The sequence below is a fragment of the Amaranthus tricolor genome, chromosome 4 (assembly GCF_026212465.1).
Source record: "Amaranthus tricolor cultivar Red isolate AtriRed21 chromosome 4, ASM2621246v1, whole genome shotgun sequence".
NCBI lineage: Eukaryota > Viridiplantae > Streptophyta > Magnoliopsida > Caryophyllales > Amaranthaceae > Amaranthus > Amaranthus tricolor.
This window is the reverse complement of record NC_080050.1, coordinates 32,704,253-32,725,756: the sequence shown is the minus strand read 5'-3', so window position 1 is coordinate 32,725,756 and position 21,504 is coordinate 32,704,253. Positions and strand designations below refer to the sequence as shown.

At 32.2% G+C, this 21,504-nt stretch overlaps 1 protein-coding gene across 2 annotated transcripts; it reads left to right on the top strand.

Annotated features, from left to right (window-relative positions):
• The first annotated feature begins 4,608 nt into the window (after positions 1 to 4,608).
• On the top strand, positions 4,609 to 21,372 carry LOC130811177 (uncharacterized). 2 transcript variants are annotated; one of them, XM_057677369.1, is made up of 39 exons: positions 4,609 to 4,946; positions 6,166 to 6,242; positions 6,797 to 6,896; positions 6,980 to 7,087; positions 7,661 to 7,777; positions 8,539 to 8,689; positions 8,992 to 9,236; positions 9,374 to 9,556; positions 9,750 to 9,826; positions 9,947 to 10,064; positions 10,159 to 10,242; positions 10,770 to 10,865; positions 10,998 to 11,099; positions 11,324 to 11,392; positions 11,646 to 11,741; positions 11,808 to 11,915; positions 12,347 to 12,460; positions 12,590 to 12,673; positions 13,176 to 13,304; positions 13,650 to 13,848; positions 14,034 to 14,102; positions 14,182 to 14,225; positions 14,796 to 14,879; positions 15,008 to 15,076; positions 15,188 to 15,264; positions 15,394 to 15,463; positions 15,602 to 15,751; positions 16,416 to 16,481; positions 16,596 to 16,740; positions 16,876 to 16,940; positions 17,038 to 17,103; positions 17,342 to 17,435; positions 18,732 to 18,768; positions 18,864 to 18,921; positions 19,209 to 19,319; positions 19,413 to 19,480; positions 20,114 to 20,180; positions 20,269 to 20,337; positions 20,708 to 21,372. In XM_057677369.1, exons 1-39 carry the CDS (start codon positions 4,902 to 4,904, stop codon positions 20,789 to 20,791), a joined length of 3,795 nt encoding a protein of 1,264 aa, XP_057533352.1. In that variant the 5' UTR covers positions 4,609 to 4,901; the 3' UTR covers positions 20,792 to 21,372. The 2 variants fall into 2 exon arrangements, with proteins under 2 accessions (XP_057533352.1, XP_057533351.1); XM_057677368.1 differs by having other exon boundaries at positions 13,956 to 14,102.
• Positions 21,373 to 21,504: the final 132 nt, after the last annotated feature.

Sequence of the window (21,504 nt, the reverse complement as noted above, 5' to 3'; positions counted from 1 at the left end):
TAAACGAAACATTAGATACTTTTTGAACCTTTTTATTTTGCATTTAATTCATTCTTGTCGGTGTCAAAATTTTAATGTGATTTTCTTAACAAAAATAGTGGTAATGAACTAATGAATTTAATTTGTAGTGGAAAGCTAGTTGATGAAAAAGGAAATTTTAGTGAATTGAGTAAATAGTCCCAAAAAGTAAGGACTTAGGAATAGGATGAATACCTAAGCTGAAATGTTCCCATCATCTAGTAATCTTGCTAATTTCCACTTTAATCAACATCATTAATCCCACATTCTACATTTTATGTTCATACTCCCTTTGTCCAATGCCACATGTACTATCTTGGTCAGATTTACCAAAAGTAATGGACAGATATTTAAATATTTGTATATAACATGAAAAAAAGATAAATTAAACCAATGTAAAAAAAACAATATAAACAAGTGAATAATTCTTTAACAATTACTCCTTGTCCATGTCTTACACAACTTTTGAAAATTTATTTTTAAAAGTCTTATTTTTAGTAAAATCCCACTTTTTATTTTATCTATTCATAAAAATTGATCTTTCTTTTATTTTTTTAAGGTCATCCCCTTTACTTGTCCTAAAGAACCGCACAAAAACTTTAAAAAAGAAAATTTTTATACTTTCAATTAAATTGTCGATGTACAAGGATTAATTTCATGAATGTATATGTGTAAAACTTAATCGATGTATCTGTAAGAGACTAATTTAAAATTAATTTCAAGACTGACACACAACAACATATAAATTGATTCACCAAAGCTCTTCCTTCATTCATGAATCGTGGGACCTATTATTACTTTTTCGTTTTATTATAATTACTATATTTGACTTTTTATGCAATTTAATATATTATTTTGATAATTTATATACTGAATTATGACATTTAACTAAAAATTATAAATGGTTAATTTCATTAAAATATGCAATTAAATCATTAAAACAAAATCTTATATAACTACATTTTTTTATATTAATCACGATATATAAGATAAGATTAAACGATAAATAGTGCCAACAACTATAATGTAACAAGTATTACAGAATCAAAAAAGGATAATAATTAAAATTGAATGTGTGTTACGCTTTCAATGTATGTATCGAGAGGTCAGAGGTGGGAGATAGTGCTAGCCATCCATCGAGGTCATTGGGGGCTCAGTTCGGCTTCATACAAATCCTTGCAACTTAATTTTCTAAATTATCGTCTCTACCGTCCTGCGTCGTTGGCAGATGCACAATACAACCATATGTCCATTTTCCATTTCTTTCACACCCTAATAACTAATAACTAATAACTACGCGTATAAGTGTCTAATTTCATATTAGATATTTATTAATTACTTTTTAGTTGTATTGTACTTTTAATTTATAAGTTATAACATTGTAATTTAAGATCTTATTTCTATTATCTTAATACAAAAATTATTAATATTAACTTATTATAATTTTTAATTCTGCACAGTTAAAAATATTAATAATAAAAATAGATTAATAAAAATAGTAAACCGGTAAATTTGTCTGTCAAATGGAACATTTATATTGAATATGAAAGAGTATCTTGTTAGAGTAGCTTCACTGTTGTTTGTACTAGCTAGGTGTTAGAAATTCGTAATTAAACACCGTGATTTGTAAATCACTACAAAAGGACAAGAAAAATAATAATAAAATAAATAAAACTAAAGAAGTAAATTAATATGACAAAACTTTTATCCTATTAAATCCTACCACATAAAAGTAATTTGTTAAATTTACAAATCATCATTATTTATTAAGATATCCTAGTTGTAATGGTATCTATATCATGACTCATGAGTTGACTAAGACACAATTTTTCAAATTACTACTAGAATATCCAATATTGGAGAAATTAGGTGAGAAAATGACAATTGGGTATTACTAAAACTACTCACACATTTCTAAATCGGATTTTTATAATTTATATTGGTGTTTTCTATTAAAATGTTCACAAAGAACTAATTTTGTCAAAAATTTAGTTAGGTTGTGAAGCTTGAGATGTATATTTATAAAGAAAACTAATTTATAAATGTTTGTATTGTTTTCATATTCAAATTCTTACAACCTATACTTACATAAAAAATACATTACAATAACTAAAGATAACCAAAAATAATTAATAATATTTATTCGGCTAACAATATATACAATGCTATTTAAATAAAGATTAAAGAAAGCAAATGATTACATAATAACGTAATATACTTGATACTCAAATATAGAAAGTATGATTATATATATATATATATATATATATATATATATATATATGTAAATTTATTATCCTTATATAAGTTATCTCACATCGAATAAAAAATAGTATTCATCACTTTATAAGATTAAGAACTAAATCCTATTATTACTAATTGATTTTAGTGGACTAGTTGTAAAAATTTTTTGGACTTATAAGTTGATTATCTCTTTTTTTTCCTTGTTTGGATTGCCCAAAATACTTATTGACGAAAATTATATAAAATTACTACCATAAGAATCACCTAAAATCAAGGAATATTTGTAAAATCCTAAATAGTAAGTTTAACATATATTAAACACTTGTTACAACTATTTTGAAAAGGACTTCAATCATTAAAAATCATTTTTTTCTATTCTAATTAAACGTTTTATTTATTTACCGATGTAGTATTTTAATTCTAAATATCTCTAATTATGTTAGTTATAAATTTTAGAAATTAATATAATAAAATTTACATTAAGACAAATCAATCAAAATTCTATTATATTGTATTTTAACTTAAAACAAATAAAAAATGATCGATAAATAATATTAAAAAAATCATCCATTTAACCATAATATTAGGAGGGAGTATAACTTAGGATTTGGATGAAATATTCTAAGAACATGCACTCCATTATTCCATTTGGTCAATAACAATTTGGGTTGCTTTCATCCACTAATTAAAAAATGAAAATTAATCTTCAACACACACAAGTCACAACCAACATAAAAATAATAAAATTAAAACGAAAACCTCACAATTATATTCACAACAACCAAAACACCAAATGCAACCTACCAATTTATTCCTCAATTTTAGGGAGGAGCTTAGCTCAGTTGGGCACTTGGGTGTCTACAAATGTACATGGAGTTTCTACAAATTTTGGTGAGAGACAGTTTCTTAGAGAAGTTATTTTTAGTTAAGACGGTTTATTATATATTTTTTTAATATATTGTAAGTAGATATTAAGAATAATATAAATAGACATTAAGAATGATATAAGTAGACATTTAAGATATTGAAAATAAACATTAAGGATACGATAAGTAAGCATTAAAAATAATGTAAGTAAAAATTAAAAATACGATAAATGGGTATTAATCTTTAATGGGTTGGACTTAAAATACTGTTTCTCAAAAGACTAGCCGGTGGAGTTTCAGGTTCTTTGTCTTTTAAAGATACATAAATATGACGACTCAACCAAACTCTATTCAATTTGAATTAACACATAATATCCAATTATCATTAATTATCATGCGGTTTTAAATTAATATTCGGAACGTAGCCTCCTTAATATATTTTCATTAGTCAATAATTAATATCCGATTATCATTAATTATTATGCCGTACTTTTAAATTAGTTTAGTTGTCCACAAAACATAATTTAAAATCTGCCACAGAAAGGATATGATGCCTTCCTCTAATTTGGATATACATTCCATTTTAGTATATTTCTCATAAAATGTGCTATAACTATATGTTTTGGCTTCAAGTCAATATCTCATGCTCTATTTTTTAATATTTTTGTATTATTTTTAATTATAGGATAGACTAAGGGGTTTATAAGGCTAGGTGAAAATCAATTTCAGGACCTTATCAGAGAAAGACAGTACTTACTCTAATTGGTCTATATCAACATTTCAATCTTAGATAATTAGAAGTATGATTTAGCCGAGTGGTAAGTTTTTTCTTTTACTGTTGTAATAGAAGTTTTTTAATCTATCTCGAAATTAATACGTTTCCTCGCAATTTGTATTATTTTTCATATTAAGTTGTTTTATTTATTTTGCTTCATATTAGCCATACAATTTGATCTTCATTTATTATCAAATATTCACTTTTAAAAATTACTGTATTTTTCACTTTGATGTTAATTTAAAGAACAATACCAAAACACGTCACAAATTATTATATAAGACAATTTTCATTAAAAGACGCATCTTATAGATAAATTATATAGCTCATCTAATAAATACTCCATTCGTTTCTATTTATTTGTCTACTTTACTTTTTCACGTATTTCAACGTAAATTTTGAGCTATGATATCTCATAGTACGGATAATAAAAAGTCCTAAAAATTATATAATAAAATTCTTTGCATCAAGATGAATCTAATAAGATCTCACATGAATATATTTTGTCTTAAATATATACTTTAAAAATTAAATTTAAATTTCTCTTCATAAAGTAAAAAAATTTAAAATGAAAATACAAAGAAAACAAAAAAGATATCCAAAATAAAAATTATTTATTTAAGTTCATCTTACATGAATAGCTTAAAAAAACATTTCAATACTCACAAAATTTCCAAAAGAACTTTAAAAACCGACATATTAAGTATTATCAACCGAAAGCAAGGACATTTTAGTCAAATGCTCTCTCGCTCTCACAACACACACCCCAAAAATTCCTCTTTTTACCTTAAAATAAAAACGCAAAATTTTATAAACCTCTTTACAGAATTTATTGCAGCAGAATATAAACTCTTACTAATTGTTATATACACCATTTTTTCAGTAATGGCGTTTTGACGTTCTATCCTTCCATTTTTTTGCTACTTCATCACTCTTTCTTGTTACTTCCTCTATTCTTCTCTTCACTCTATTTTTCGAGGGAATCATAAGAAATTAAAATGAAATTTCTTTTTGAAATTTCCTTCATTTTTTTCTTTCTTCAGGTAATCAATTATTTATCTATCTTTACATCATTCTTATTGTCATTTTTTTTTCTAGTTTTGTATCAATATAATTTTTTTCTGGGTTTTTCATTGTTGAGGCAAATAAAGAATTAAATGTTTCTTCTTGAAATTGTGATTCAAAATCTTTTTATTAAGAAAGAAATCATTTTCCATAAAGAATCATGAATTTTATACAATGAAACTTATGATTGTATAAAATAGTCGAATTACCAGTATAATATATAATCTGGGTATTAGTTCATCCTATGAATGGTAGATGATTCTGATGATGTTAATTTTTGTTTTCCTGTTTTAGAAAGTTGTTCATTCTCTTACCTAAATAAAGTTGAAGTTTTTACTGTTATTTGTCTTTATTATAATTTTCTAATTTTGTTTTTCATGTTCATATGATTTAGAAAAGAAATTTTTTAATTTTATGTGATAATTATTGTATGTGTATTGATTAGGATGGTGAGGTTTCTTGTCTTCTTTTTGTTTAATATTCTTAAGTTTCTGTCTATTTTTTTCTTCTTTTCTGGTCGATTACAGTGATTAATGATTTTAGTGGCCATTTTTATTTATGAAAAATTTCACTTTTTGAAAGTTTGTCCTTTTTATTTATATTTTTGATTTTTTTTGTCTCTTAAGAAATGATGGTCACTTGGTCAGTAGAATAGTGTGTAATTGAGTAGCTTTGCAAAAATTACTGTTGAGCATGGCAGAAAAGTCTAATCATCATAATCATGGCTTTTAGTTGATTGAAAATCTGTAAAAATTTACAAAATTTACTCACCATACCTGAAATTACCTAAATTAAATGAAGTTAGGAAATATTAAGTCTTGCAATAGATAGTTAGAGAAATGTCACTATAAGTATAAAGTAACGAGGACAAAAAAAACAATATTGATTGATGAATAGTGCCTTAGCTAATGAATTTATCCAGTGGTACTACTTCATAAATATGGTAATATAAAGCTTTAAACTTTTTAGCATTCTTAATTTTCTTCTTTTTTGATTCTTTATCAATTATGTTGATCATTAGTATATCAAAAAAAAAATGAAAATAAACTGTCATTTTCATAACTTAAAACTTTTCTAAGGTGTAGGCTCTAGACTTTTAAGACCTTTTCCCATTTACAGGTATCACTAATGAGCATTAATGTAGGGGAACATTTATTAGTTCAGGAAATCTAACACTTGTTTCTTCCTAATTTACAGGTCTTACTTGCAACGTTTACAACCCAAGCAAATGTATCAAATACACGTTTTCTTTTGACATCCAATGACACAAATGGGTACAACCTTGTTTCTTTTATTGTTCGAATGGTCATGAATCCTGATGAACATTATTGTTGCTATTAAGAATTTGCCTGATTAAACCGCGGCTTTTGTGACACTGAGCTTTGTGTAATGTACTTGGACAGATTGTGATGGCTATTGAAAGAATGTATTTGTGTGCAACAAGTCTCATTGAAAAGATAATGATCTTAATAGTATATAATAATCCAAAACCAAATATGAAAAATATGAAAATGAGTTATCCCTATTGAGCGTGAGATTAAGGTATCAGGATATGTTATATACTCTAACATGCTCCCTCACACAAGTGCCCTTTGGGCTAGAAGTGTGGATGCGTATAGGCGCTAAATATTTCCACTTTAAATGAGGGGTGGTTGAGATTCAATCTCGTGATCTTGTCACGTTGATTTCTGATACCATGTCAAGAAACTAACTCAACCAAAAACTTAAGATGATGGTTGAGGCTCTAGGATACGTTACACTCTAATAGGAACCTTGAATATATTCTCCAGCCAGGATTTGTGGTTCTCTAATGCTTTCTGATTGTCAGGGTGAAGCATGCACCAGGATTTTGTGCGATGTATGACATATGTGGTTCACGAAGTGATGGGAAAGTTTTGAATTGTCCTCTCAATACTCCGGCTGTGAAGGTAGCAGGGCATATTTTACCACTAAACCTCCTGGTCATTCTATTTGTTTTAGTAACATTTGTCTTTTCCTCAATATTTTGCAGCCGGGTTCTCTATTATCATCAAAGATTCAGAGTTTGTGCCCCACAATTACTGGTGATGTCTGTTGTACAGAGAAGCAATTTGATACACTAAGGAGTCAAGTCCAGCAAGTGAGATATCTATAACTTTTATCAGTGATATCTATCTAAGCTTGTGCTCATTAGAGCAATTTATTTGAGCTGATTACTTTTATCTTGTAAGTGCTCGTATGTTGGGCATGTCCCTTAAACTTATAATCTAGGGAAAGTTCTGACTTCTGATGCCGGTTTATAAAATGTTTCTACAATCCATTATGATGGAAGTTCCGGCTGCATATGTTTGCTTAGGGTCAAAAGATATGGAAGGTATATAAATTTACTCCTTTCAGGTTGATAGTTAGAGATGCTACAGCTAGTTGATTATGTGAATGTTGGATTTGATCTGTCTATAATTTGATGTTGTACATTGTTTCAAGTTCTTGTAATCCCACAATTATAATCATCCCTATGTTGTGGCCGTTGCGAGTTTATTGTGAAAATGTGATAATATTGAGTGTTTCTCCTTCCTGGCTTCTACTCATCTTGTTTTATTGGTCACGTTGTGATTCTGATTTCTCGAATTCCAAGCTGTTCAGCTTGTGCTTCTCTAAGCCCCGATCTTTATTTCTAGAGATGTATTATTTATACTTGTGAATATCTTTGCAGGCTATTCCCTTGCTTGTTGGCTGTCCTGCATGTTTAAGGAACTTTTTGAATTTCTTTTGTGAAATGTCCTGTTCTCCTAATCAAAGTTTATTTATCAATGTCACGTCGACCAAAAAGGTGAGAAATCAGCGATCAATTTGTAATCAAATTCTTTACGAGTTCCAAATGCATGTTCTGAATGAGTTATTTTGTAAAACTTTCTGGTGCCAAAGCTTGTGAACTGGTAGATGCAATTGGTTGAAGTTCTGTTAATCCTCTCACAATTGTTTGAAAGATCAAAGCAACATACTGATGCAGCATTTTCTGCCCTTGCTTTTCTAGACATGTTTGCATGTAAATATTTAGTTGCTGTTCTCATTACATATTGATATCCTTGTATAAAGATACCAGATTTAGTGCTATTTTTCAAAGAGGGGTAGGAGAGCGCATGATATTTAACACTGCTTGCTAGATTTGCACCTACTATTCATATGAAAACTGAAGTTTGATTTGTGTAGGTGGGGAAGAGGCCGAATGAATCCTAATTCATGTAGGTCCTTTCAATTTCCTCAAAATGCAGACACACACACTTATGAATATAAAAGATACTTGTTTGGCAATGCGCTATTGCCTTTTGTAGTTGGCTTGTTTTTACTAGCCGGAAGTGTTAGGTTTTTTTTGTTGGCTTTTAAGCAAGCTAGATAAGTTGGTTTTTTTAGGAGATGTTTGGTAAAATTATGTATTTGCTGTTTATTAGTGTAAAAGAGGTCAAACAAGCCAAAAGTCAATGAAAAAAACAAACAAAAGCCATTTATCAAACACCCCCACAAGCTTTTAGCAAAACTTTTGTTAATGGTGACTTAATATTAATGAGTAAGACCATATCTTTCATTTTCCAGGTTAATGACAGTGTGATTGTGGACGCTATTGAATTTTATGTAACTGATGCTTTTGGTGAAGGGTTGTACAACTCTTGCAAGGATGTAAAGTTTGGTACTATGAACACCCGCGCCATAGAATTTGTTGCTGGTGGTGCACAAGATTATAAAGGTAGTTTCTTACTTCTTGTATTTAGTCATTGTGCATAATGTTCTCAGTTCACTTTTCTACAATTTGTCTTGTTACATGAGATTCAGGTAATTTTACCCGATACGTGGAAATAAAATGTAGGTGTTCTGTTTGATGTTGAGGGTACTATAACGGTTATGAACTTGTTATTCCATAATGCATGAAATAAATGCATGCTGTGACATTTGTTATACGACTTTAATTTAAGATGTTAGCCATTATTTGAAATGTGTAAAGTTCTAAAACGTATATTCTACGTTAAAATCTAAAAAATTACTCTGCAGGGTGGTTTGCTTTCGTTGGTAGGCAAGTGGGCCTTAATGTACCCGGTTCACCATATGCCATAAATTTCACCTCCATTGTACCTGAATCTTCTGGAATGATTCCCATGAACATATCTGCTTACTCATGTAGTGACACTTCGCTCGGTTGTTCTTGTGGAGACTGTCCTTCCCCTACTTGCTCTAGTTCAGCAGCTCCGTCCATCAGCAAGAGAAGTACCTGTTCTGTTAAAATGGGTTCTGTAGAGGTAAAAACATTTAAAAATTTTGTACAACTTATTATTAAAAAGCATATCATGAAGTCTGAGAATATGCTTTCTAATTGAATACATTTGGTTTCTTCAATGAACATCTATTTATTTTGAGCCACTTGTGATGACTGCAGGCAAAATGCAGTGATATTGTGGTGGCAGTTGTTTTTGTTGTATCACTTTCTGTATTTCTTGGGTGGGGTTTTGTCAATCAGAAGAAAAAAATGAGTCCAGCTTCTAGAACAAAACCATTGACTAGTACCGCCAGTAGTGATGGTAGGCCTTCAATTGACCAGAAAGAAGGGCTTCCTCTACCAGTATGTACCAATATTTTAGCTTTTATGGCTATGTTTCTTGTACTTCATTTGCTCGATATGTCTCTGAACTCTGCTTCATGATCATTACATAAGAGTGATATCTGTCTGGATCCTCTGATTTGCTTATTTGTTTCCTATACAATCACGCGAGTACAACAGTATTTAGCAATATTTTTATTTTTCCTTGTATCAGATTCTACGTGATAGAGAGCGCCTTTCTGGTGAAGCAAGGCTCTCTTTGGTTCAAGGATACATGTCAAACTTTTTCAGGTCGGTTTATATCTACGTGCACCAACTTGGGTTAAATCTTGATATGGAACAAACTGTTAAAGTATATTGTGTTTACACGTTGGGTTTGCAACATTCATTTCTGTTATGGATCTCTTGCAGGACATATGGTGCATGGGTAGCCAGGAAACCAGTTCTTGTTCTCTTTTCATCCCTGGCCATCGTACTTGTTCTTTGTTTAGGTTTAATTCGTCTCAGAGTTGAGACACGACCTGAAAAGGTGTGCTTCTGTGTTGTCTCGACTCTTACATGTTTTCGCTTATTTCCATTCTGTTTTTTGATGTGTTGGATTCTCACATACATGTTGATTTCAGCTTTGGGTTGGACCTGGCAGCAGGGCTGCAAAAGAGAAGCATTTTTTCGACACCCACCTGGCACCTTTTTATAGAATTGAACAGGTTTTGTTAAAATTAATTCTTATACCATGTTAATTCTGCAGCTCTTGTTTTATAGTGTTTGAAAAGATTATAATAATATGTAGTCAAACATCAAATGTCAAATACTTGTATACTTGACTAGTTGACTTATAAAGATTGACTTCAGGAGGAATTCTATTGATGTGTGTGGTGGAAATGTTCCATTTTTCAATGGAGCCAAAGATATGTGCATGTCATTATAGTGGGATAAGGGAAATGTATTGTTGTCGTGTGGTGTAAAGCACTTCAGTTTTCTTTTGGGTGATACATGTTTTGACTGCATGATAGTCTCCTTATTACTAAATACTCCCTGTATACCATAGAATTTGCTACAATTTTATTTTCGGCTATGACGCATACTCTTTCTTTAATTCTTACCCTTACATTTGAATTATCTTTTCGTCGCGTCAACACATTGTAGATTATATCAAGGAGTAAAATTAAAGTCATGAAATATGTATTGCATTATGTGGAAACTTGTAAATAACATCCATTACATTCTTTTACAGCTTATTATTTCAACAATTCCTGAAGAAGGGCAAACAAAATCACCAAATATATTGACAGAGGATAGCATAAAATTACTTTTTGAAATACAAAAGAAGGTAAAGCCTTCTTGATTTTGTTGTTTTAGTAATTAACTGATATACTAATATATTTGCATGGGTAAGAAGTGGATTATCTAGGACTAGGTGCTTTGCAATGTTTTTCATTCTAAATATAGTTCTCTCTGTTAGGTTGATGCAATTCAAGCCAGCTTTTCTGGGTCAAATGTATCTCTAACTGACATTTGCTATAAACCACTTGGCCAAGATTGTGCCACTCAGAGCATTCTACAGGTAAAAGCATTAGTCTTTTTCTATCCTTATATTGTCTTACTCGAATCAGTAGCATCGAAGGAGTCTGTTTCAAGTTTAGTATTTTTCAGGTGTATTTGTAGGCCTTTGGCTACTTGAGTACACACCTACATTATGACCATTGGATGCTTATCTGTTTCATACGGAATATAATTTTGATGATTCTTAAATTCTCATAGCAATCTTTTTTCTTATTTTTCTGTCAGTACTTCAAGATGGATGCAGAAAATTTTGAGAATTTTGGTGGAGTGGATCATGTTCAATACTGTTTTGAGGTGTGTAATTTCTTAATCCGAAAGTTGACGCCTTAAGGTTAATGGAAAATTTCTTGTAACCCCATTTATTCAAGCTATAGAAATCGATTAGCGAATTTTCCCTAACAATACAAGTTATCTTTTATGTCACTTCTAAAGGATTTGGAAAGTTCAATTACTCATGGAATTTTTCTTCATTAGTCGTCAACTACTACAAGATTGTCCATGTTTACTGGTGAAAGTCTATTTGACGCTTTCTATTTGCTTTCTTCAGCATTACTCTACTGCAGATAATTGTAGGAGTGCATTTAAAGCCCCTCTGGATCCTAGTACCGCGCTGGGTGGTTACTCTGGAAACAATTACTCTGAGGTACTTCTTTTATTGTTAGTCAAGTTATTTTATTGCTTGTTATGGATTTTAATGTTTTTATTATAGGCTTCTGCATTTACAGTTACCTATCCCGTGAACAATGCAATTGATAGAGAAAGCAATGAAACAAAAAGGGCTTTGGCATGGGAGAGGGCGTTTATTCAACTAGCAAAGGTTTGCATATCTATACATCCTATAACTGGCCTTAGCAATGACGTACATTGTTCATAAAATTATCGTTGTTATTAAATGATCTGTCATAAATAGGAGTACTTACACTCTAAGCATGCAAGATGTGCACGTAAGATGTAGAATTTAAGGTTGTGCTATTCCAAGTTTGGACATTTTTCTTTCCATTATAAACCTGCTGACAAATTCTTTTGTGCACACTAGATCGTGATGTTGATCATGATCCGAGATTATAGTCTATGGTAATGCCTTAATCTTTATAGATTGGAAGTTTTGTAACTACCATACACTTTATCACCTAATTTAAAAACAACTTGTTTTGTTTGAACTTTGGTCGTTCTGAAGTGATTGAGAACTTTTTTTTACCCGCATTTGTGTTTCTTTGTCTTTTCTTGATTTGATGCTGTTTGTGACAGGATGAGTTAATGACAATGGTTCAAGCAAAAAACCTATCACTCTCTTTTTCATCGGAAAGTTCAATTGAAGAAGAACTGAAGAGAGAGAGCACTGCAGATGTCATCACTATATTGGTATGTTCCTTTTAACACTAGTATTATTTGGATCTCTTCGCCAAGTGTGATAAAATTAACCATTAAGAAAAAAGCTGCTATCACAATGATTTTTATAGTAAATTGGAACTTATTTGGTATTCCTTTCAGATAAGCTATCTTGTGATGTTTGCTTATATATCACTTACTCTTGGAGACAAACCTCGATTATCTTCGTTTTTCATTTCCTCCAAGGTACGATTCATTTTTGGTACATGTTTTTAGTCTTATGGATATGATCAAAATTGTTTAGTAGATGTATGCATAGTTTAAAACAAAGACTCATTGCATCGCATTAGTCACGTTTAAAGTTTTAAAACAAACAAACCAATATTTCTCGCGTTTTAAAGGTGTAAAAAAAGCATTTTTGGCCATATCAAGGATATCTTATGATTCGACCGATATTTAGGCGTTACAATAACCGCATCACTCCCGTTACCGCATCACTGTTTTGTTACTGTGATTGCGACAGTGTTCACATTTTTACACTATGGATGTATGCACCAAATTATTTGACACATCATTTCACGTCTTTTCTCTATAGAATTTAATTGCAATTTCCTCTTTACAAATATTCTTGCTGACAAGAACCATTCATTGAATAGTATATACAAGCATCTCTTGTGCGGAAAATTGACCTTATTGTAGCATTTCTTTTCTTGTCATTTATTGAATATATATGGCTTGATATATTCAGGTTCTTCTTGGGCTCTCGGGTGTCATGCTGGTCATGCTCTCTGTACTTGGATCAGTTGGATTTTTCAGTGCTATTGGAGTGAAATCTACACTTATTATAATGGAAGTCATTCCTTTCCTTGTCTTGGCTGTAAGTTATGATTCTTTTCTGTGCAGATAAAGTCAATTAGCAAACTGTTTTGTTTGTATAAATGTGAGACTCCATTGGTTAATCTTACTAAACAATGCACATTTAAAAGGGAGTTCTTGTATCAAGCAACGGGTATTTAGAATGTTAGTTTGGAGGATTTAAGTATGGTTAAGATTTACAACCTCTGGATCTTCACAAACCCAAAACCTTAGATTATGACAAAAGTTGTCTTGTTTTACCAGGTATTTAGTAGAAGTTCAAAGCATAACTTTAACCATAATTTTCTCAATATCTACTATCTAGCATTAATGTACGATCATTACAAAAGCTGTCTTGTTTTACCAGGTTGGGGTGGACAACATGTGCATTCTGGTGCATGCTGCTAAACGACAACCACAAGATCTCACCTTGGAGGAACGCATAAGTAATGCACTAGTAGAAGTTGGACCATCTATTTCTCTTGCTAGTCTGTCCGAGGTTTTAGCATTTGCAGTTGGAACTTTCATCCCAATGCCCGCTGTACGCGTGTTTTCTATGTTTGCAGGTTCTCTCTCCCCTCCTATATTTAAACCTATATAAAAGCTTCCTTTAGTAGTAAAATTTTATAGATTGTATTTGCTGAATGTTATTTGTCTTTCTGTTTTATGGCAGCTCTTGCTGTTCTTCTTGACTTCCTTCTACAAGTCACTGCTTTTGTTGCACTGATAGTATTTGATTTCGTGCGAACAGAAGATCATAGAGTTGATTGTTTCCCGTTCATGAAAGCTTCCTCATTCAAAGACTCAGACAATGTTAATGGTATTGTGTATTTCTAGGTGTTATATTCAGCATTCAGTACTCTTTATTTGATTGTATTGAATGGTTTGTGGAAATGCAGGGAGTAGTTATAGAAAACCTGGATTGCTTGCTCGTTATATGAAGGTACGTTTTATTATTTGCAGATGAGAGCTTTACAAGAAGTCTAGAATTGCAATTTTCTGTTCTTAAAGAAAAATAAAATGAAATTATATATAAAAATTTCCGACTTGCTTTATACCTTGTATCTTATTGAGTTGCAAGTTAATTAATAATCACTTTAAAATATTGCGTTCATTTCTACATATATCTGAGACAAGTCGTATGTTTTAATTTTAAAAAGTTTATTGACAACTCTAATTCCACTTAATATTTGAAAATATTTCCATCTTGTAATTATTTTGAGATGATCTCAATCTAATAATATGCTTATTATAGAATATAGACCTTTTATCGTACTAATTCAAGTTTGCTAGAACATATTTTCAAATCGAGCTTATTATAGACCTTTTAAAATCTAATACATATTGAATAGATTACTAATATATTATATAAAGGGGCTTGTCGAAATAGTGAGCTCAAAATCTGTTACAAATCGGCCTCATTTTATTCCATGGAAACTACACTATGTTAACTTTATCTCTTAGTGTATATTATCTATATTCTAAACTAGTAAATTGCTTGTCTGATTATCAGGATGTCCATGCACCAATTCTGAGTCTATGGGGAGTGAAAATATTGGTTATATCTTTGTTTGCAGCTTTGGCATTGTCCAGCATTGTAAGTCCTTTTTCTTTTAGGCTATATGCTATTATGCTTTTTGCTCATCTCTCCACATTTTATATTCGATGAATTGTTGTTTTCTTTGTCCATTTATGATTCAAGATCTGACCATAGATACTCTACAGACATTATGCACCAGGATTGAACCTGGTCTGGAACAACAAATAGTTCTTCCTAGGGACTCTTATCTGCAGGTAAAATCTTGCATAATCATATGATTTACTTGCCAAAACAAGTAATTGGTTTACCTAAGCTATTTGTAGGTTCAGCAGTATCTTATTGTTTTATGTTTATTTTAATTATAGGGATATTTCAAAAATATTTCGGACTTCCTCAGGATCGGACCACCTGTGTATTTTGTGGTGAAGAATTTCAATTATAGGTATCATCCAAATTCTTCTAGTCACCAACTGCTTTTGGTGCTATACTGTTCAACAACTTTATGGAAATTCTTCGCTTTTCCGAGTATGATTCTCTACCTTTGTTCACTGACAAGTCTGCAACTTTACAGCTCCGAATCGGAACAAACAAATCACTTATGTTCTATTAGCCACTGTCAAGAAAATTCTCTTGTAAACGAGGTACAGTCTATACTTGCTGAAGGGATGTATAGTACTGTGTCCTTAATTATTGTAATATGAATTTTGGCATTTGTACATTGTTTTTTGAGCTCAGTCTTTACGACATATCTTTGACTAGAACTCTCCCTGGTTTTGCAGATTTCCAAAGCATCCTTAACTCCAGAATCAAGTTACATCGCCAAACCAGCAGCTTCATGGCTCGATGATTTTCTAGTCTGGATGTCTCCTGAAGCTTTTGGTTGCTGCAGAAAATTTATAAATGGAACTTACTGTCCGCCTGATGATCAGGTTCGTTGTTTATATAATTCATAAGTGGTTTGTGCGGTTATCCTGAAAACAGTAGCCACCGGCCCACCAGTTACTTCTGCAAGATAAAAGAACTTACTACACTTTGCAAAGCAGTTGACCTGGTGGGGGGGTGGGTTCAGGTCGAATCTTCAGCCTACCATTTTTGGTTTCAGTCGTTTTGGGTCGACCCAACGGGTCAAGGGTTTTTAAAAAACATTTGTATGACTAAAATTTTTCACAAATTTTTTTAATAGAACAACTTTTTCATGAAAAAGGACCAATATACCACTTTTAAGGCTTCAACAAAGAAATATAAACTCAACATACTAAAATTAGCTAGAAATATAGTGACTCACGTCCCAAAATGATGATGTAAAATTGAAAATCAATCGGGAAAACGGGTCAAAACGGTCGGGTTTGAGTTACAATCGGGTTTGACCTAGTTTTTACGAGGGTTTTTCGGGTTGGGTCATTTTTGGATTATGAGATAAAAATTCTGGGTTATAACCCACCAATTTTGGTCAGTTTTGGGTTAGATAAAAAAAGACTGTTCTAACAACCTATAAGTACCCTTGCTGCTTGTATGAATTAGTAGGAGCATATGCAACATGTTCTGTTCATGCCTACTGTCTAACTATAAATGCGTAATTTGATTCATCTGCAGCCTCCTTGCTGCTCTTCAGACCAAGCCACTTGCGGAGTTAGTGAAGTGTGCAAAGACTGCACCACGGTACTTCTACTTAAACACATAAGCTTAGATAAATTGTTCTTCGTCAACTACATAAAGCCATCTTGAATTTCTACCAAAGGAGATATTAGCGAATTGTACTTTTGTAATATGCAGTGTTTTCTTCACTCCGATTTGATGGATGATCGCCCTACTACAGCGCAATTTAGAGATAAACTTCCGTGGTTCCTCCGAGCTTTACCTTCTGCTAGTTGTGCCAAAGGAGGACATGGTGCCTATACAAACAGTGTGGACTTACAAGGTTGGTTAAGACTCTTATTTTTGGAATTTAGGGGTAATAGGATCGAGAAGACAAGAACTTTTATTTTGCTAGCATTTAACTACTTATTCTAAATGATAGCTTTTACAATGAAGTAAATAAATTATTTTCTTCCAGGTTATGAAGATGGTATAATACAAGCTTCAGAATTCCGAACTTATCACACTCCACTCAACAAACAAGTATGAAAAGTTTTGTCGTAATTGTTGTAGTTCATACATAAAATTACTTTGCTATGAACTTTTTTATTGCCTTTCTTATTGCTGAGTCCAATTGCAGACTGACTTTGTCAATGCATTGAGGGCCGCACGTGAATTCACCTCTAAGATTTCTAAGTCGCTGCAGGTAAGATATTTGGTCCTACTTGTCTTACGTCTTTACATTTGAAGGTAGTTAATTCTTGTTGAATAATTAACTAATATGCGTTAAGTTTTATCTTTTGTGAAAAACTCTTGTATTACCTTAACTCTCCCTCGAAACTCTGCTATTAAACTAAAACTTGTGGTGATAGAGCAAATGCAGGTTGTACGAGCACTAAACTAATGTCCATCTTTTTCCATTCCGTTGCACCTTATTTTTGCAGATGGAAGTATTCCCATATTCAGTGTTTTACATGTTCTTTGAGCAATATCTGGATATTTGGAAAACGGCACTGATAAACCTTGCTATTGCGATTGGTAAGTTATGATTTGTGATTGGCATTTAAACTATTTTTTCACGTCTCTTCTGTAAAAAGTCACAAATTAAATAGGAATGCATCATGTAGCTGAAATTCTCCTTGACTTTGCTTTTTTTCTTCATGCATAGAAATGCATTAACCATCATGCTGTACCCAAAAGTTTGTTTGTTTTGGATACAAATGGACTACATTAAAATCGGATCATTAAACCATTAGCTCTTTTTACTTATGTGAAGCCACATATGGTGTTTTTCATACAATCAACAGTCAACTAGAAATAGCTCAAATATTATTTCAAAAGTACAATTGCGTACACAGGACCCCTCCCCTCAAATATTAAAATATTATTTGAATTGGGCCAATGTATTATTGTTGTCAAGAACACTCGGGTTTTATTGAATATCTCACTTTGAAGATCGAACTGAAACAAGCTACCTAACTATCCTATCTGTTAACTGCTTATTGCCTATTAGATTCTCTGGTATACTGAAATTTAATTAGATGCAGTCTGCATAGTAAGTATTTGAGCCTTTCCCCTGGATGTACAGAGCTGTCCAAATTTGGCCTGATTTATAGAAATCGAGTATGACTCCACGCGAAATAACCCGCATATAAAAATCAAATTGGATCATTGAGATATTTACGTATACACAAGAACAATCTTTACCTGACCCGAAATATCATTACTGAAACTATCCAAGCAACCGAAAGTTCATCTCTAGATGTAGAAGACGAAAAACAAAGTGGGGCCTTCCACCAAAGAATTGGACTTTACCATGGTGCCACACTAGCCACTGCTGCTTAAGTAAGCAAAAAAGTTGACTTTCTCAAATTTATACTGCAGTTCGAGTTTTATCATTAATAATCATAACGTAGAAACAGACTATAATTTATTAACATATGTTGATTCTACACTTATTTTGTTGTAATCTTATAAAGTACATCTGCCTTTTAATACTCAGTGTTTCACCACTCTATGTGAAAGGTTAATGACCAAACATTGCGACTTGCATGTATTAAAAACAAGCAAAAGTATGTACAATTAACTAGCACTCTAACCCAAGACCTAAGGCTTCTAAATCTGAGCTTCTGAGAAGAATTAGAGTGAGAGTTCACCTTTCCATTGTCATGTAACAAGTAGTTTTGTGACACAAAAAAAATAAGGATACCAAAATGTGAATTGTGTGGGTCTCCTTCAAAAGTTATCGTTTCCTATCAGCAGATATTGAATACATTCTAGAAAATTTTTATGATGTTTATGTTGTGAAACAATGCTGTGTTGTACTTTTGACAGGGGCTGTCTTTATCGTGTGCCTGATAATTACCTGGAGGTTTGTATCTTTTACTTGACTTATCCTGCTGAAACATTTTAATGTGTTGATGACAAATACTGATTTGAACTTTTCTCGTGTTTTGATGACTTTAGCATATGGAGCTCATTGATCATCCTACTTGTTATAACGATGATCATAATCGATCTGATGGTAAGTCTCTGCCAACGTTTATGTTTATTGTCCATATTGATGGCCTTGTACAATATTTCATTATCCCAATGCCATGAAATGGCCCCCAACGAGGTTGGGGGTTTCAGATATACGCAACCGTACCCTTGTTCATTGAAACAAAGAGATTGTTTCTGACTGACTCTTGGTAGCAAACATCATCTGCAACTTCACATAATTAATGAACCAATTTAATATAGTTATTTATGATCCAAAATAAGAAAATAAAAAAAAACTGGAGTAAACTCATGATTTGTGATACTATGCAGGGAGTTATGGCCATTCTGAAAATCCAGCTGAATGCAGTTTCTGTTGTTAACCTTGTAATGTCAGTTGGAATCGCTGTTGAGTTTTGTGTACACATGACGCATGCTTTCTTGGTTAATACTTCTTTATCACTTGCATTTCCCTATGTTTATTTTATTACCTTTCTGTGAACTTTCTGATGCTTATTATTGTTGCTATTTTTACAGGTAAGTGGTGGCAATAGGGATCAACGTATGAAGAAGGCTTTGGGTACAATGGGAGCTTCTGTATTCAGGTGCTTACATGTTACTGTCGAAATTGTCTTGATCTGTTTTGGTGTTCCACTTTTGAGCACAGTAGCAGGTCAGAAACTTAATACGACAGTCGCTAAATAATCAAGGAGTTTTTGTATAGGAAACTGTTGTTTGTAAAGATTTGATGTGACTAGGGTAATCTGTGAATGTCCCAAGTATAAGGATAAAACATCCAATTACCCAATGTCATTAAATGGCACACAACAAGGTGGTATTGGGGGAGGTTAGATATACGCAACCTTACCATTGTAAGTGATAGCGAAGAGGTTGCTTAGGATAGACCATTGGTAGCCAATATCTGAAACTTTTCATAAATTAGAAGTGCACATGATTTACTGAGCCAGTTAGTATAAGGATACTTGGAGAAAATTACCGTAATTTTGTCTTTGTAGTGTAGTAACCAGTTTGAAACTTCAAATATATAGCCGTGTAGCTTCATGTCAGTTAGCTCTAGCTTCTACGTTGCCTGGAAGAGCTTTCCTTGTATGAGTTGTCCGAAAACCTTTATTAATTTTCATTATCTTTCTGTACTCTTGTAGTATATTCTAGTCGACCTCTATTAAGCCATTTCTTTTAGGTACTACTTCCCTAATGCTTTCGTTTCTTTCTTGCAGTGGAATCACACTCACAAAATTAGTCGGTGTTATTGTTCTAGCTTTTGCCCGATCACAAGTATTTGTGGTATGCGATTCACTGCTTTGTTTTCATCATTGTTATAAACTTCTGATCGAAACGTTCTGCTGCCTAATAAACCTTCATGCTTTTACAGGTTTATTACTTCCAGATGTATCTCGCTCTAGTTATCCTTGGTTTCCTGCACGGTCTAATATTTTTACCTGTAAGTTATCTTCTCCCTTAAATGCATTACAATCTAATCTATTTTCCGAAATGATATTGACTTGGACGCTTATATGAAATTATAAGCTCTTCAATAATGTTACGAATCTCTTATTTCTACATTTAGTTTCCTATCCAAATCTTTCGGGGTTGGCAATTGAACATATTTTCATTTTCAGTTGAGCTTACTTAGCGAACTTTTATTGCTTCCGTATTTCGTAATCTGGATGAGCGCCATACGTTTTCATAAAACATAGAGCAATGGATCATCTTACGGCTGTTTATAGTAGTATAAATTTAACAAAACAAAATCCAATATGTTCACATGGGCAGTCAGGTTCCTGATTTATCTGCTCAAAATTTTGTTGTAGGTATTATTAAGTTTGTTCGGACCACCTTCAAGGCTCATTACAGAGATCGAAGATGCACGACCATCAACATCTTCAATCTTCTAAGCGGGATTCTCGATCCATTCTTTTATTCGTTGGCTAAAAGAAAATCAGTTTTGAGACCACATTCTACCTGTAAAATGATGTTCATTGACCCTTGTAGTTCTGTAAAGTGTAACATAATTTTTATGAATAGAAGAGTGTAGCATAGAGAGACTTGAGAGCAATGATTTATATTCTTAAATGTAAATACATTATTGACACTAATGATACATTCACTTTTATCTTACTTTCTTTAGTTTGTCTTGACATCATGAGAGGTTAATGTTCAATATTTGATGTAATCTGAAAAGTAGTATGATTTTTACTTGTATTTCTTTTGCTAGCCCAATGAGTCTATAGTTTGATTCAAAGGAATGATTTCGACTAGGTTTTACTTCGTTTTCTTGTTACTTCTAATGTTGAAATTGTTTGTCGGTTAGATGATGCATTCTACCCTCCGTAAACGGGTTTTCCAAGAGAATAGAAAAACTTGTAAGCTCCACACCAATGTTGAGGTTGATTGGTTTTTAGTTTATCGGGGTGTTCGACAAAATAGTTTGGAAAACTTGCAAGCTAATTAACAAAGTTGCTTCCATCATGGTATTCAAGTTCATATGGTCAAATTTGTTGGCAAAGTCAACTAGTTAAATCAGTTACTCCAATGAGCTATCAGCCTATCAGTCATTTGCTGTGCAATTGATCTTAATCTTATCGTGTTGGAATCGTGTTTTTGACAT